Here is an 18,679-nt window from a genome sequence, read left to right on the forward strand (position 1 = left end):
CTGACTACACATATCAATGGTTGCTATTCCGTGATTGACCGAAGTCAGTGAAAATGCACAAAGAATCAACTAGAAGATCGGCTGGGATTGGCCATAATCTTCTTCAGTGTACATAATTCAGTGCCTCTATTTATACATGGTCAATAACGGCGCCGGCCACGTCCTTGCAGTCAGGTGGGATTGGGTAAGGAATGTTAGTGTGTATCCTTTGCTATTTGGAGACCGTGTTTGCCTCTGCATCTCCACAAAGGTTACTGGGAGGGATTTTTGTTAATGGGGAGGATCGTTGGGTCACAGGATTCACTTCGATAAGCGATTAGACCATGATAAATAATTATTGGTGAGATATAAACATGCTTATATGTGAATATAATATTTTCATTTGATGTGAACAATATCTATGAAAAGAAAAATTATGCCGACACTTGACGTGACGAACCTTTCAATGTTTGTTGAATAAAGTGAACCTTTCGCAAGTCTACACTCGTAGTGTCGAACCATTCAAAATTTTTTTTAATTACAAAAATAAAGGTAAAAGAAAAAATGTGTTTTGAAAAAAAAATAAGACAAATAATTTATGAATCAGAGTTTATGTCGACACTCACAGTGACGAACCTTTCATAGTTTGTTGAAAAATCATATTTACGTCTCACCGTTGTAACGATTAAAGGTGCAGTCATACATATTTTATAGATTAGTAATAGTAGCATGAAACGAGCTCACCAATTGATCCGTAATCCTTGAGCAGCAACAATCCACTTTCAGCTTTACTCGTTTGCTCGGCTATATAAAAGCACTCAGAGAAAACAGGCGCGCTACACGAGAGGAAAAACAACTGACGACTGCTCGGGCTTTCTTGACGCACTGCCCAGGAGCAAGCGTCAACGTCGAAAGATCAAAAAGAACTAATCGAACGCGGCACTTTTTCACTTTACTCGACCGATGCGCGACATGTTACTCCTGCCCTCATCGCCGGCCCCCGCAGGAGCAAGCGTCAAGGTCGAAGGATCAAACACAACTCTCTAAATACTAATAACTTTCCTGTTTAGTGAACAAATTAATTAAATGGTTAGATTCAGCGCGTCCACGTTCGAAACCATGGGTAGGACAAACGTTGGAAAATATTTTGTGCACAGTGAAGTTAATAAAAAAATTAACCCTATGGATTCCTGAACTTAAAATTGAAAGATTTCATATTTAAGGGCCTCAAACGCAAAGGATACCACAAGACTAATATAGTTTTCCGTCTTAACAATGCTGATAGTAACTGAGTACCTTAGAAATAGGATATTAAAGACCTGTTGTCTGAAAAAAAGAGACCTAAAAGGAATCAAAAAGAGGCCGAATAGAGAACAAACAGGAAGTAAGAAAACAAAACCTAATAGGAGCCAAGAAATAAGACTTTAATTCTCTATGCTATCAGAGCAGATATTTCTCTAAGATCTAAGCTTATTTTGAGAACTTCTCGTTACAATACGACAAGTATTACTGGTCTTATGTGTTTTTCCATGATAAGAATTTCATCAGAAAATATTTTAGGTACGTTCAGATATTACTTCGGAAATTTCTAAAGGTGTACTTTTAGCTATTATTTCCCAAGGAATTTCTCCACGAATATTCTTAGGGAATTTGTTCAAGTATTTTGTTGAGGGTATCTAAAGAATTCAATCTGGATTTTCCCACTGAGTACCACAGAGATGGAATTTTTTCAAAGATTATTTCAGAAATCATAAAAATTCTTCCAAAAATTTTGTGAGGAATTTTTCAACTCTTATTCCTTTAATATTTTATCCAGCTATTCATCAATAGACCTCCCTGGGACATTCTCCAAGCTTCCTGGTTGGAACATCTTCTAAAATTAAATGAATAACTTCTCCTGAAGTGCCTCCAGGAATTTCTAGGAATTTCCTTTAAAATTGTCTTTCAGGATTTATATAAGATTTCAACTAAAAATTTACCTGAAAATAACTTCAGCAATTGCTCCAGAGATTCCTTCTAAGATTTCTACAGAAATTCCTGCACTAAATCTATAAGATTTTCTTAAGTAAGTCTTGAAAGTTTTTTTTTTTGCAAATTCTTCCAGGAATGTCTCAAAGGAAATGCCAAGAATTGTTTTCTTAAAAATAAATCCCTGAGGTATTGAAAAAAATAAATCCTGAAGTAACTTCTGATAAGATCTATGTATGTTTTAAAATCATCCTTAACGAACAAGGACAACTGAAAGAACTCCTGGACTTTCGAGGAAGTTTAAGAAGATTTAATAGATAATTTGCTGAGATAATCGAAAATAAAAATCAATCATTTCTCTGAATAATATTTCGTAGGATTTTGGAGAACATTGGACAGAATCTCGAAAGAATTTTGTTCAGGAACGATTGGAGGAATTATTGGTAAAAACTTAAATAGACTTTTGAAGATTGTATGGGAATATTTTGAAAAACATTTTAAGAAATATTTGGAAAATCGGCTGCGGTAATATTTGGATTGAATGCTGGAGAAATTTCTAGAAAAAAAAATTGTGCTAAGCACCCCTTAAGGAATTCCGAGGTTCCTGGGGGAAACGTGGATGAAGTCTTGAAGGAATCTACATGAACAGGTGGAAGAACTCTTGCAGGGTTTCTTGAACAACCCCTTAAGCTATTATTTCAAAAACTCCTATATAAACCTTTGTGGAATTCCTTGGGAGAAATTCTGAGGAAATCTTTGGTAGATCTCCTACAGTAACAACTGGAGAATTTGGTTGAAAGATTAGTGAAAAAGTATCTGGTTAGGATAGTTAAAAAAATAAAATATTCCCTGAGGAAGTTACTGGGCAGTAGCTTTGGTTCTCGTGGTCAACAAAGTCGAAATTTAGCGTGACATAATTTGTGTACCATCCCTAGGTGGGAATTTGACGAGATCATTTTTCAAGAATTAACTAAGAAATGCTTACCGAAATTTCTATGTTAATTCTGAATCAGAAGAAGAACTTCTTGACAATCTGAGAGTTCTATAGGAATTGTTCTGAAAATCGTCAAGAGGTTCAGCACATGTTTGAAAGATTATATTAAAAGTGATCGCACGTTCATAAATCGTTAGTACCACCACACTCGTGCTTTGTATAACACGATGCGACTGGTGTGAGATTAGTCCATAGCTTCTTCCAAAGATTTTTCGAAAATCTTCTGATAATTCTCTATGGATGTTCCAGGAAACTTCTCATAAATTACTTCGAGGAATGCTCATGGAAGGGTTGGTCGGTGATATTTTTAAGAAAACAGCCATTCATTCATTCAGAAATATTATAGAGGATTTCTCCATTAGTTTTTCTAATGATGAAAGAAGATTCTTGTAACAATCCACACAGTTTATTCACTAAGGTTTTCACTATAAGTATTCCCAACCGTTCTTCACACGAGCCAGAATTTTTTGCGGGTCATGCACAAACCGTGTCTCGCTTCACTAGGCATGAGGAACCATTAAAACCCTTATCGTGTCTTCCATTCTCCATAAGAATAAGTACGATGTTGATCGACTTTGTATGTATAATATTGTACAGATGATAAATGATTTAATTTATTTTCCAAGCATTCTTTTTTTGGGGGAATCCTTGCTTCCTATCCAGGTTTTTTTTGTGCGTAGTACATGTCCTACCCCCTTCCCGCGACACTGGTTAGGTTCTATGAGATAATTTCACAACCTAAAATAGGGCGTTCATATCATCCCATCGATAGAAAATCGACACGAAAAATGACTAATTTTGAAAAATTATTCATCCGTTAAGTTTACGTTGGAAATCGTGCGGATATATCGTATTGATCTAAAAGTTGTTGTATAAAGATCCAATTTATTTTCTGCGCTTCTATCGTCTTTTTCTTACGATGGACAAGCTGTCCCACTTTCCCTTATACGACATTCACACGTACCAATATTGAAAAGACTATAACAAATGTGTTTGTTGATGCAATACTTATTTTTAATCGTTTTATTCCATAACTGCGCGGAATTACGGTACTTTACGGTACACAAAACAACCACGTTTCCGTCCAACCGCATGCTACTGACTGATATCGCTACTAGCCAGCTCCTCTCTTTTATTTCATGTCTGGGTATCAACATATCTACAAAACGCTACCTCTACAACTCTTACCCATAGACATCTCTACTGCAGGGTGTGTGATGTACCTGTTCTCCAACACTCCTCCTCATCACACAACCTCCGAACCGCACATCTGCTACCGAACCCTATCTGTCCTCTAAGCTCCTTCTGGCACCGAGTTCCTCCTAGCTACCGAACCTCTCCTAGCCGTGAACTCCTCCTGGTCAGCTGCACCATCATCCTCTTGGTCAACCACACCATCATCTAAGTCAACGTCGAGTCGTAGTAGGCTCAGTCCACCGCCGGGGTATAGCTAAGTAATTCGCAAAATAGCACCGGCAAATGGTCGTCGGGGCGCCTGTGAACCGGAAGTTTCCCTCCACCGGAATCGCAGGACCGACCTCGGCATCTGCCCGGCCAGCTTCGGAGTAGGCTAAGTCCACCGCCGGAGACTAGTTGAGTAGATCGCGTTGTTGCACCGGAAAATGATCGTCGGGACGCCTGTGAACCGGAAGCTTCCCACCATCGGAGTCGCAGGACCGACCTCGGCATCTGCCCGGATAGCATCGGTTCGGGAGATCTTCCACCGCCGGGGAAATCTTCGTCGGAGTAGGATAGATCCGCCGCCGGGGACTACTCTGAGTATCATCGACTTGAGTCGTCGGAGCGCCATCCTCCAACCGGAATCGCTGTACCGACCTCGGCATCTAACTGGTCAACCAGGAGAGCTAGAACAGCAGCAGCGGAACAGCTGGAGGCTGAGATTGACGAAGTGCATGAGCATAGCTCTCCTTCGATGAAGTTGCCTGATGTAGTTCCGTGGGGATTAAGGCACAGGGGCAGTAGGGAAAGTTTTTTAGTGGTTAAACACGCCTAACGTGAGTCTCACACCGTGCCAACACACAACAGGCCAGGCTTTTGAAGCTTTTTTGTACCCTACTATAGAAAAGCCCCTCTTGACTTCCGAGTTCCTCCAGCACTTCCGAGCTCGTCGTCCGATCAACCGACATCCGCACCTTCAGCCCCGTTCTCAGCATCTTGGCCTCCAATTCTTGAGCACCTCGTCCAAGCCACCTTCCGGCTCTTCCACACAACAGACTACACTAGTTTGTTTGTTTTTTTAACTTCATTTCATCGATGCTAGTTTGCACGATGTCGTCATTAGGCGGATAGCTTCTCAGTGCTTCGCATCGACTTCAGGGTTTTGGCGTATTCCGCTTCCTCCAATTAATAACGACGGCCTAAGTTCTTTTGTTACACTGTCTTCGGTTTCGGATATTTCTTGACCGCCAGTTTCAAATTTTCCTCACTTTCTTTTTTCCCACTCGTGGTTCTTTTGGAAGCGCTATCCGACGTCGGCTTTAACATAGATTATTGGATTGTTCTCTATAGTCTAGGATCTCTACGATTTTGGGGGATCGTTCAACCAGTTTATCTCGCATATGAAGATTAAGGTGATGATGCATCGAAGCCAAACCTCGAATTTTCAAGAGCACAAATCTAGAGAACCAGGCAACCGCTTGGTAGTGGTGGGAGAACTTTGTAACCAGCTTAAAATTCACAACCCCAAAATAAAAACAAAATGCGTGAAAAGCGGATACATCTGGTGGCTTCTTACCGACATGAAACGTGGACGTTGAACGAGACAGACCGGAAAGCCTTCGGGGCTTTTAAGCATAAAGTGCTCGAGAATGTATGAAAAGTTGTTAAGGAATTTCGGATTGGATGCAAACATTGTAAGGAAACAATCATGTAAATTGAGATGACTTTTTTCTCATGAGGTCGACTCAATTTCCATAATACACCCTTAAATGATTTGGGATGATCTTACTAGCTACTGTATTAAAATTACATAACCAATCCTACTAACACGTTACTACTCTCAAAATAACGATTATATCAAGAATGATATAACAACACGTTACTACCCCTCGTATCTTAAATTCGATACGCGTTTTTGTTTTGCTGTTGTTGGAATTCCATGCATCGCATCCTGTGTGGGATACTAGATATTAGATCTTTTGCGAGAACTTTTATACAATTCAAAAATTTTCGAAAAAGGCCTTTTACGACTACACTTTGATTGTAGCCCACTAGCTTTACGTTACAATGCGAATTCCACAGGGTTGTATTTCTATTACTCTGTGGGTCTGAATCCTAGTATAAATCGATGTAGAAAATGTGTGTTCAGATTTATCCACAGAATAAATTTAATGTAGCCAAGATGTTTATTGTACTAGTTAAAATAGGGTAGAATAGAGATCTTAAGCGTTTTTCCATAGTGTTCCAATTTTCTCGAGAAGAAAAAAATACGAGTCGAGAAAGAAGAACTGATCCAGTCCAATTTTCATATTTCTTCTGATTTTGAAACAAAAAAAATAATTGAAGAAATCTAAAAATTCAAGTGGAACCTGTTAATATGCGATAGACAAAAATATGTTTCTTCTCTATTGGGTAATTTCAAACAACACGTTACTACTCAAAAAATGAACTTCAGTATCTTAAAAACGAGATTTAAAGTTGTTGGCGTCTATCGTTTGTGTGCGTGTCCGTATGGATTGCGTTTTCTGACTGTCATCCTTTATTTGGCCCATAGCGCCAAATTCGTTCTTCAAATTTGGCAACCTCAAATTGGACGTCTTCTGAGCCAGTTTATCTTCCGTAGCCTCGGCGACATCAATGATCTTTACGTTTTTGCGGTATTTGTAGTACCAGAATTCAAAGACCAGCGTAATGCACGCCATTCCAATGCCGACGAAGATCACTATGAAGACACCTCCAATGTTCTGAATCGAAATACCATCGGATTGGTCGTCCGGTTTTTCACATTTGCTTTGAATGTCATCATTTTTCCACCATTGTTCCTTGAGTTTTTCAAGTTGTCGTTTGTTGAGAAGCATCAAGATGCTAGAAGGTATAATGGTATATTAAGTTGTTATTTTGAATAGGACATCCGTCAGCTAAGCTTACGCATTGTTGAATTGATCTTTCAACGGCGATCCTTGCTGTACTGCAATGGCATACGGTTTGCGAGAAAATTCTTCGCCGACCATCTGTAGATCACAGTTTGTAAGTACTTTGTATCGTATATCAGTAGCATCGCCCAGAAAAGCGAAACCAGTGGCCGATGTGGAGTTCCTAATACGCTCGACCGCTTCATCCAAACTATTTGGGAGTCCAGCTTCCTGCATTGCTTGCCACATTTTCGTATACTTATCACTGACGGGATAGTCCCAAACCGCCAGCTTCGAGCGCTCCACGGGTGTGAGAGAATCATTCAGCGACATCTCTTTCCAAATTCTGTGGAGAGTGATTTTGCTTAGAAAATTACCCCTAGTAAGCATGAATGAGAACAAACTTACTCATAGAAACGGGCTTCGATATCCGCCATTCGCTGGAAATAAGTCATAGCCGAAGATCCGTTCAAAGGGGCGTACAAAATTTTATACTGCTTCGAAAGATCGTCCAACGATTCCACGGGAGTGTCCAATCGCGATACGGTCAGGAAAGCAGCCAAGTTAGCAGTGTACGATGCAATGATGATGAATCTTTATGTTTTACATAAATCATCCATTAAATATTTATTATCTAAACAAAATTCAGTAGAATACTTACCCAAACAACCACCACGTTGCCGCCACCAGCCGTCCGGATAAATTTTTCGGAGCTTCACCACCTCCTTGCGGCGTTAACGAAGTCATACAAAACCATAGGCATTCCTTAATGTTGAACTCTCGTTTTTCATCATCATTCTTGTACTTTTCACGATTGTTCTGGTAACTGTAAGGACTGTACCGATCAAAAATCCACATGAGAAAACTAGTGAAGAAATACGCTGCGAGAATACAAAGCCACACATTCGTCTCCAACACGGTCAAAAATTTGAACAGCGAACTCGGTGTACTGGGCAGCAGCATCATGATTGATATTCCAACCAAATCGTAATATGGCACCGTGAAATCAATTACAGTTTCCCGCTCGGCCATCACGGACATCGATCCTAAACCGATATCGGCTTGCTTGTCGATCAATTTGCGTACGATACCGTTCCATTCACCTTTTTCGTTCATGTTTCCAAACTTGCCATCTTCAACTTCCTTGATTTCATAATCGAACTTAACAATTTTTGCAATTTCATCCAACAAGTCGATACAATAACCTTTGAAACCTTTGGGAGCAGTTGGATCTCGTATAATGAATGGTTCTTGCTACGAAACAATGTAAAGATTGTAGGTAAAGGTAATCAATCAATGTTTTTTTGAAAGGCCTGGAATATCCTTAAGAATATTAATAACTTACCACCACAGTATAAACTCGATACACAATGTCGGCCGTCAAATTTTTCATATCATCCTCACTTGTCACGTATAGAGCATTGTCCAAACTGGCTTCCCATTTGCCCAGATTCTTAGTGCTGACGGAAGCTCCGCCTCTTATCGTGACAGCGCTAATATCCATATCGAACTTCATGAAACTGTGCCCGTTAAAGGGGGTTTTACCTTTCGGAAATTCAAACGGCCCATACGTTGTGGGTTCGGTGACCTCTATGAAAGCGGACTTCAAATCGATGGTGTGATTTGGCGAATTGGTACCGTCGTACTCGTCGCAAGTCAGATATTTCATGTTTGGAGGCCAGGCACCAACTTGTAGAATGTTCCTACGAAACAAATAATCTCAAATTTCTGAATACCTGCATGTAAATAATGCAGCGTAACACAAATAAAAATATTGCGAGTCAAGGATCAAATTATGTGTCTCAAGTTAGTTTTGGATTGCTGAATCCGATGCCATTTTCAGAAATGTACCAGTAAGTCACATTTTTAGCTACAGGTCGCCAAAGTTGTATAATCACGGGGTTGACTAAGAAGTAAAGGTATGTGTCCTTTAATGTGTATTATGTGAAATATGAATTATAGTACTTGGAATGTCACATCAATAATTGTTTTTGAATAAATACAAAAATACAACATTCACACTATTTTCACGATAGAAATGTGTGTAAAAATGTTTCGCTCATTGGACATAGAAACATGGAACGAGCTCGCCAATTCAACCCATGGTCGACAGTAGAGCTCCAAATCATTACAATTTTGTCAATTCAATTGTTTTATACTAACTAAAATCAATAACGAGCCAGCTTGCTTGGGCTTCGCGAAGCACTGTCCAGCAAGACGCGTAAGAAAAACAGACTTCTGCGACACAAAAACGCGTGAAAACAAAACTTCTCCGGCGACGCAAAAACGAACCGTCCTGCTTGGGCTTCACAAAGCACTCATATGAACTTTGTTTATAACTATTATTTAGTATCTGCGAGGCTTCTAGATTACATCCTTTCCAAATATGTATTCAAATTATTAGAAAGTGTTACCAAACTTTTCCAAAAACATATATTACATACAATGTGAGACTAGAATGTGTCTAATAATAAACTCAAAAATATTGTTAACGACAAAACTTACTTGATGGCAAGAAAAGTACGAAGCGCCAAATCAAAATAAAACACCGTTGTTATTTGCGGTTCCTGTTTCATGTTGTAAGTTGTTCTAATAACTCCTAAGCGATCTTTGCTTTTACTGTCCGATACGGGCCGCAGCAACATTATAGTTGCATTCTCAATATTACTGGACAACTCCCCTTGGTATTGGGTTATGGCATGCCACGCAAAGTTTCTTTCGAAAAATTCTCTCTTGGCAGATTCTGAAAGTCAAATATTTGAGCATTATTATTATTTTTCTCAAATTGTAGATGCATGATCTTACCCAGAACTTTCTTTATCGAAGCGAACGATCCCAATATGAAAAAGTTGTTAATGTCTAGATTTCGAAGCTTTTCAATTTGCTCGGCTCTGTCGCGATCATTTCCGATCGCCGTTATCACATGTCGAGTTGGGAAATTCTGAAGCAATGCCTTGTACTTATGATCCATGACAAACGATTCGTCGTAAAGTATTGCGGCGTTTGTGATATTCATGTAAGTAACGATGGCTCGTATGACCTCTGGAATGATATCCGTTGGAGGCATAACCTGTAATGTGAAAATTAACATTGTATACGTTCGACCATTTTCAACATTTATAAAGTTTTGTAGCAAACCTGCAACAGATAGTTGCTTTTTACGTTTGATAGAGATCGCCATTGCCTCAAGTCGCCTTCTTGGCCGGTTGATGCGGAAACCGTAGGAATTCCTAGCGCAGCACTAATGGATTTCACCGTTTCCGAAGAAACGCCCGTAAGAGTAGTGTCAAATATTACGTGGGGTGGCCGATTGGTGTTGATCGCTTCAGTGTACTTTGAGCACACTTAATTAAGCGACGTAAGGGAGAAAAATATGATAAATTTCGAAGCTCGCAATACAGAAGATATGTGTTGTTTTCATACTTACACGACTCCAACAGCCCTTTGCTGTCAGTACGGTTTCCTTCGACGGTTAGTAGCTCAACTGAAAGTCCGAGGCTTGGGTTCTTTCTTATATAGTTCAGCGCAACATCTACAGCAACTTGCGCCAAATCATTACCCACTTCGTTCACAAACACTGAAATTTGCATTTCGAGAGATTGTTTAATTTAATACACTTTAAAAATAACAACAAAATCTTAGGTCTGCCACAATATCATTGAGTTCCGATCAACGACTTCTTCCGATTCAACGACTCCTCAAGTATTTTAAATGGAATTTTATGTTGACACTAAATCTCAAGATGTAGTGATATTTAGAATCCGTCCCAATGTCAGTCATTATAATTTAAGTGTCAGGAAAAGACTAAAAGCTAAGCTGTGCACTATATCAAGGAGATTAGTGTCAGGCTTAACAAGCCAATCAGCACAGAAACGTCAATAAGAGAAAACGGCGCAAGATGTGTATTGGACAGGATCAGTTGAACGGACGTTTCTATGAAATAACAGCATCTACCAGATCTGCAGTAAAACACAATGGGTACAGATCATGGGCGATATGCATAGGTGCGTGATCAAGAAGAGAATGTACCAGTTGAACGACTGGAGGGTTTAGTTGCAACAGGGTAACGAACTACTGATAGATGTCGCCGTTTTCCAGAATATGACCTTTCGTAGCAAATATTTTTAGCGCAGCCTCCCACATCGGTACACCTGGATACACCACAGCAGACGAAATCGCACGCTTCGATGGATGGATGGCATTTCCTTGATATAACCCGCGACAGAATAAAGTAGCGCGGTTGACACGACTGAACGTCGCAATACGGCCTGTTGGCCGACCAAGGACATACTAAGACCAAACACGCAGTGGAAACGGGAATTCCGTAGTAAAAAGGAAAATAAACGCGGAGACTACTCTTTCACTTGTTTATTTACAGACGGATACAAAAGTACTGAAAATATCCTTTTCTCTACAAAGCTCCCACTCGTTGTTCGTCGTGCAGGGGCGCATTCACGCATTGCAGGGGCTTGCCCAACACTCCTCGTGTATTCATCCCTGACGCACTCCTTCTTAACGTGAAATTGATACTAATCCTAACTCCAATGCGAACTTCTTCATTTTCAGCGATCCCAAGGGTTTGGTGAGTATATCAGCGGTCATATTTTCTGAAGAACAGTATTTCAATTTGATTTTTCCAGATGCACACAGATCCTTCGTATAGTGCAGTCGAGTATCGATGTGCTTAGACCTCTGTTTCTGATGGTCTAGAGCGACGAAGTCCAGACAGCTTCGGTTGTCCTCAAAAATAACTGTTGCTCTGACTTGTTTCTGATCCATTTCCTCCAATAGGGATCGCAACCACATCGCTCGTTGCACATCCTCCGAAAGAGCTATATATTCTGCTTCCATCGTCGACATTGCAACACATCCCTGCTTACGGCTCGTCCATGAAACAGTCGCCCCTCCTAAAGTGTACAGGAATCCACTACACTATTTTCTGTCTCCCGTATCGCCTGCCCAGTCGGCATCGCAGAATCCCGTTAACAACAGTTCTCGTTCGTTGTTCGTACCCAACCTCAGCCCATAGTCAATTGAGTAGATCAGTGGGCGAATTCCGGCGCGTATTTTCTTTGAAGAAAAGAAAATTTTCTTGCTGGTGAGTTATGGAAGAAAATTTCTTCTCTTCGAAGAAAATGTGCGCCGGAATTCGCCTACAGGTAACGAACAACTCTTTTCGCTTCCGTCCAATCGATGATGGTAGGACAACTTACACATCGGCTAAGTATGCCTACGCATGCTGTGAACCAATAAGCTTCTGATAGTTAGGGTTTTCATTCAGCTTTTGACTGTCAAGCCTCAGCTTGAAATAGTTGGTGTCCATAGGATATTTAGAGCCCTTTGCTCCATCCAGCCCGAAGCGTGTTACGATCTTTTTAATAAAGTGCTCCTGCGACAAAGTGTAGAATCCATCACTATCCTTCATGATTTGTATTCCTAGGAACCAGCTAATGTCGCCAAGTGTCGATACTGTTAGTCTACGTCGAAGAGCTTCTTCCACTTCTTTAATCCTCTCACCATACTTGCACGCAATCAATATGTCGTCCACATACAATAGTAGAAACATCAATATGCCGTTCTCGAGACGTTTCCGGAACAAGCAGGTATCACCTTGGCATGGCTCAAATCCCAAATCCTTTAAAATCGCAGTCATTGCATTGTACCATACTCGAGCAGCTTGCTTTAAGCCGTACATACTCTTGCGCAGTCGGCAGAATTGATGTTCCTTGCTCGGAACCACAAAACCTTGTGGCTGTCGCATGTGAATCACTTCCTCCAGCGTTCCATACAAATATGCGGTTTTTATATCTAAGTGTTCAACCTGCAACTTTTGATGTTCAGCTATAATCAGCAATACCCGAAGAGTGAATTGCATCGCAACAGGGGCCGAAACATCATCGTAATCCCATTCATAGCGTTGTCCGAACCCCTGAGCAACTAGTCTTGCTTTAAACCGGTCGATGTTACCAGCGGCGTCTAACTTCTTTTTAAAAATCCACCTACAACCGATTACGTTGCAGTCATCTGGGGGATCTACAAGCTCCCATGTTCCATTCGTAATGAGAGACTTGTGCTTTTCGTTGATCGCCTCTAGCCATTTGTCCTTCTCTGCGCATGTCGTAGCTTCTACGAATGTTGAGGGTTCTCCGCCGCAGTCAGCAGTTGCCAATCCTAACATAATCGTTGAATCTCGCAGGTATTACTGCCCTAGTTGACCGACGAGGCACTCCACTGGGTCCGGTAGTTGATCTATCTGGTTCTTGATCCGCTTCGTCTTCGGCACTCTCGTAGTTCGAAACATTTTCGGCGTCTTCAGCTACAGTTGGCTGCAACGGATCCAGTTCCACAACAAACTCCTCTTGCTCCTTAATCGGCTCAGTAGCTTTCGTCGATGGTTCCTTATCCCATGTTACGTCTTCCATAAATTTGACGTCCCGGATGATAATAATACGGTCATTGGACCTGTCTAGAAAACGGTAAGCTTTATGCTGGTTTGAATACCCGACAAAAACAAGCTTCCGAGCCTTGATCTCCATTTTCTTCCGTCGCTCGGCGGGAATTTGAACCCAAGTTTCACATCCAAAGATTCGAAAGCGATCGTAGGATGGCTTCTGATACGCTTCTCAAATGGAGACATTCCTAATGTTCGCGTTGGTACACGGTTTTGGATGTATGCTGCCGTGAGTACAGCTTCGCCCCAGAACCTCTCATTTAGGCCAGCATCTCGCAACATACATAAAGCCATTTCCTTCAAATATCGATTCCTTCTCTCCGCCACGCCATTCTGTTGCGGAGAGTAAGGTGTTGTTAACTGGCTTACAATCCCTTCCTTTCGCAGGAAGCTCTGTAGATCGTGGCCTACACGCAGCGAACTGAACTATCGAATTACATACTTTTTGCCTTATGAAAGGTGGAACGATTATTGCAATACGAATGCTTTATGTATCGTTTTAGCATCACTCCTCATCAAGGCGTCGATAGGCGCGTGGTGTACACTCGGGCCTATCGATCGCAAGGTTCTTGGTTCGATTCCAGGTTGCCGCGTAAACGATTTTTGTTTTCAAATTCTGGTTTCATAAGGCAAATTTATGAATTTCAACCCGATTTCTTGTGGCGAATTTTCATAAGGGGTTCCTATGTTTATCGATAGTTCATTTGCCTGAGTGTATATATTCGCCTCCGCCATCGGATTGCAAAATGCGAGGCGTCTTGCCGAATTGAGTCTTACAAAACGCCACGAACTCTTGTATCTTGCCGGCTGCATCATATTTCTGCCGGATAAGAAACACAAACGCCATTCGAGTGAAATCATCGATAAGTGTAAGGAAATATTTATTTCCACTTGGAGTACTGACCATCGGACCACTGATGTCAGTGTGTACCACGTCCAGTACGTCCTTCGAACCACGATCCACTGCTTTCGGGAAAGAGGTTCGTGCCATTTTCCCCTCTAGACAGCAACGGCAAGTCGTTTTGATTCCACAGTCCACCAATTTAGGTCCGGGTGCTTGACTATCCTCAAAAATCGAAACGATTGCGACGGTAAATCAGCGATGAAACCTGTACATTAGGCCGTCCCTTATTTTTCGAAAATGTGAAATGTTATAAGTTCGTCATTGTAAAGTGCTCGCTTAGGGAAGAAAAAAATCATGTAAAAATTTGAAGTCCCTACGTGGACGCTAAGTGGTCCCCCAACGGCCTTGAAGGTATCAGGTGTAAATGACCCCCGTGCGCAAATCGAGCTCGCTGCTCTAGTGCACGCTACATGGGTATAAAAAGCCACTAGCTACACATTCTCCGGTGCGCGTCGATAGTCATCATTAAAATTTATTTCCTTTTTAATTATGAATGTTATATCAAATAGCTTTGTTCAATAGTTTTTCATTGTTTAAAACAAATTATTAGTTTGGCCAGTACCACGTAGTTGGGTAAATGTTGACAATAAAGTAAAAACAAGTTTATTACTACCCGATTTGACAAATTGACCGGAACTAATTAACTAAAATCGTATTTTATACTATGCACATCTTTGTAACAGTGCACGCTGACATAAAACTAACAACTACAAAGAAAACAAACTTCTATGCTTACTATCAACGCGCGCAAGAGTGTAGAACTAGCCCTCGTGTGTTAAAATACACTCAAATAAAGATTTAAAAAAAAAAAAAAAAAAAAAAAAAAAAAAAAAAAAAAAAAAAAAAAAAAAACGCGCGCAAGGTAACTTGATACTAGTGGCTTTTCGTACTCACGAAGCGTGCACTGAAGCAGCGAGCTGAATTTGCGCACGGGGTCATGTACACCTGATACCTTTAAGGCCTTTGGGGGACCACTTAGCGTTCACGTAGGGACTTCAAAATTTTACCCGATTTTTTTCTTACCAAAACGAGCACTTTAGAATGACGAACTTATAACAATTCACATTTTCGAAAAATAAGGGAAAGATGCGAAAAATAATTTCCTGTACCCTTTCTTAGTTGTCCTCTGTGACAGTTTCAAACCGCAATAAAAAAAGTTTTAGAATTAATTCGACGTAGACCTAAAGATAACTAAATTTAAACACCGTCAATTTTCTTATCAGGTGGGGCAAGTGAAAAGTTTATCATTAGAGATTGAATTTGTGTTTTCTCTTTATGTAGCCATAAGTAAGCATGGTTCGCAATTATCATAGAAAAACATAACGTGCTGATAATTCAAGAAACTCTATACTCAAGCGTTAAAAGCTATTAGAAATCATGGAACTTCTCTAAAAGATGTTGCCAAACATTACAATATTAATATGTCTACTTCGGGCAGCCAATTAAAAGGAAGACGTTGACTGAAAAGTTGCAATATTAGAGAAAACACGGAAATCTCGTGGAATGTCTATGTAAAGCTAGTTCAAAACATAAAAATGGGGTATAGGTCTATCCACATAAAGAAGATTCTAAATACGTTATTGAAGGATTCCGTTTGATTTCTCCCGAAGAGTTATCCGACGTCATATCCGACTTTCTCAAAAACAAATAACGAGCGGTGGAAATTCTACAGAGCAGAAATGCAATTGCTGACCTATAATGTAAGAACTAGCATTGGAAATGTTGCAGTTATAATGATGTCGAATCATTTTAACTAACATAACTGAACAGAAGAAAATTCAAGTGAATAGAATAACATTTTCTTTGTTTACATGTTACTTATGTTATTGTTCATTGGGAAGCCTTAACAAATGTTAAAGCTAATAGAAATCGTGAATAAAACTGTTTGTTTTTGAATTTATTGTTCAAAACAGTAAACTTTTCACTTGCCCCACTTTTGAGGCAAGTGAAAAGTAAGGAGACATTTTTCAAAAACTTTTTCTGTATTTTTTTCTTCAATTTTTCATAAAAATCAATTTCAGCATGCTGCTTTTATTTGGTGGGAGTCAAGCTGAAAAATATACACGACCTCATTTGTTTCAATTTAAAGTCTCTAGAATTTGAAGAATCTCAACTATGCGAATTCCATTACCCACTTGCCCCACGGTACCTTATAGCGAATTCGAAGTTATCGGGTTTTATCGATGGCTGCTCGACAACGGACCAGATATCGGTAAATCCTCTAGATATGCCGTGAGTACAAGATCTCAATGCACCACCTGTTCATTGATTTCAAGCTGGCATACGACAGTATTGACCGTATAGCGCTATGGATCTTCCATATCATGGACGAAAAGCTCATAATATTGATTGGAGCAGGTATGCGAAAAATCGAGTATAAAATTACATTATATTACTCTCCTATCTTTTTCTTGGCATTATGTTTTAACTGGGACAAATCCTGCTTATCAGCTTATTGTTCTTATGAGTATTTCCAAAATTATTAACTGAGAGCTTTCTTTGCCACTTGACCATTTTGCATGTATACGTGTATCGTGCGGCAGGTACGAAGATATTCTATGCTCTGGGAGTCGAGGAAATTCATAAACCGAAAAGATCCTCGACCGGGGAGATTCGAGCCTACGACCTTCAGCTTGATCTTGCTGAATAGTTGCGCGTTTACAACTACGGCTATTTTGACCCCATTGGAATTCATATAATTTTGTTCTATATATTTTCTAGAATAATTATTTATAAGTTTATCAAAGGTTTTATTATGATGGATCGGAAAACTCCTCTTGGCCGCTATGGGTACCGATATAACAACCAGCAGATGATAGCAAATCAACTCCTGCGAGACAATATATAGGACTTCGCTCTGAACCTGTATCTTTAATCATTCGGTAACAATAAACCTTTTTCACATTTCTATATTTCTCCTTTATTCTGTATAACGCCTATCGCAATAAGTTATGTAAATATAATAGTTATTTAAAAAAAGCAGTAAAATGAGCGGTGAATGACCTGGTGTTTTTAAGGCATATTTTCAATGATTTTTAAGCCAAGCCAGGGCCGGGAAAAGTTTGAAATTATTAAAATCGGATTATGAAAAACATTATATGATTAATGTTATGAACAATATAAAATTGGCGTTATTATTGTTCAAAGCATTTTGATTTGACGGGTATATGTGGCAAAACCTGGTTATGCAGCATATGAGAATAAAAAATGATAAATTTACCTGAATTTCCATTTCATTAACTAAAGAATTAAAAAAATTAAGGAATAGTGTCTTAAGCAAAGTTGTAGCTTTAGACGAGATGAACAAGTTTGCTGAAGACATTTTTTGTGTAGGGCTTCTATATTTCTAGATAAATCGTTTATGATTTTTGTCGAAATTTTACTTTAAATAAATAGTTATAACTTTCGAGCTTTAGTCTGATGTCTGTAAAATATTCATTCAAATCGATCCATAAACAACTGAGATCTAGACTACCATTTTGTATGAGAAATCAAAAAAGTTGCAATTGTATTGTCCAATATGTACTGTATAACAGCGAAGGTTGCGCCAATGACAAATGGCGCCATATTTAAATTTGAAATTCTTTTTCTAATCAATTATGACAAATTGTTCAATATTGGAAGAAAATTATTTAAGAAAAAATGAAAATTTCCATCACAAAAATATACGATAATTATGTGCATACCGTATACCAATTAGCATTTGTTTTTCTGTAATTTAAATAATGTAAACATAGACATATTTTACTTACGAACATTGATGTTTTGTGTTGTCTGGCCTCTAATAGGACTGTTCAGAGAAGTTAGATAAAATAATATCACAGAAAAAGTATGCCAATGTATACCACAAAATGAAAAACAAATAAATTTTGGCAATCTGAACATTATGCGTCTGGTTCACTGAATGGCTCTGAAAGAAATGAAAATTCTGTGCTTGCACACGATTAGGCATGGCCGGGCATGTTAGTGAATTATCAAAACAAATAAATCCTAGCAACGGAACCGTGGGCCACGTGTGCAGTAGATATGCATCAACTGGTTGGGGTGCATGGGGTAGATTGAATACTTTGGAAGACAGAACTACTTTCCGTACCATTTTCTGTTTCATAAATGATTTTCACAGGATTCAGCGTCAGTGAACCTGAAATAACAGTAACTTAAAATTGAATGATAAATTAAATGTGCATGAAATAGCACTGTTTATGAAAGATTAGTTATGAATGTAAATGCTGCTTCATGTTTTTACAAAAAAGGCACATATAAAGTCTTAAAACGTGAGTTTTGCTTCGGGG

At 39.5% G+C, this 18,679-nt stretch overlaps 1 protein-coding gene across 1 annotated transcript; it reads right to left on the bottom strand.

Moving 5' to 3' along the window:
- Window positions 1-5,893: 5,893 nt before the first annotated feature.
- LOC5572471 (ionotropic receptor 25a) lies at window positions 5,894-18,311 on the bottom strand. The gene is made up of 10 exons (XM_001660368.2): window positions 18,140-18,311; window positions 10,460-10,609; window positions 10,171-10,376; window positions 9,838-10,102; window positions 9,538-9,775; window positions 8,378-8,735; window positions 7,694-8,286; window positions 7,441-7,626; window positions 7,049-7,378; window positions 5,894-6,985 (listed from the first exon to the last, which is right to left on the bottom strand). Exons 1-10 carry the CDS (start codon window positions 18,270-18,272, stop codon window positions 6,580-6,582), a joined length of 2,865 nt encoding a protein of 954 aa, XP_001660418.2. The 5' UTR covers window positions 18,273-18,311; the 3' UTR covers window positions 5,894-6,579.
- Window positions 18,312-18,679: the final 368 nt, after the last annotated feature.

The sequence above is a fragment of the Aedes aegypti genome, chromosome 3, assembly GCF_002204515.2.
Source record: "Aedes aegypti strain LVP_AGWG chromosome 3, AaegL5.0 Primary Assembly, whole genome shotgun sequence".
In the NCBI taxonomy this organism is placed as follows: domain Eukaryota; kingdom Metazoa; phylum Arthropoda; class Insecta; order Diptera; family Culicidae; genus Aedes; species Aedes aegypti.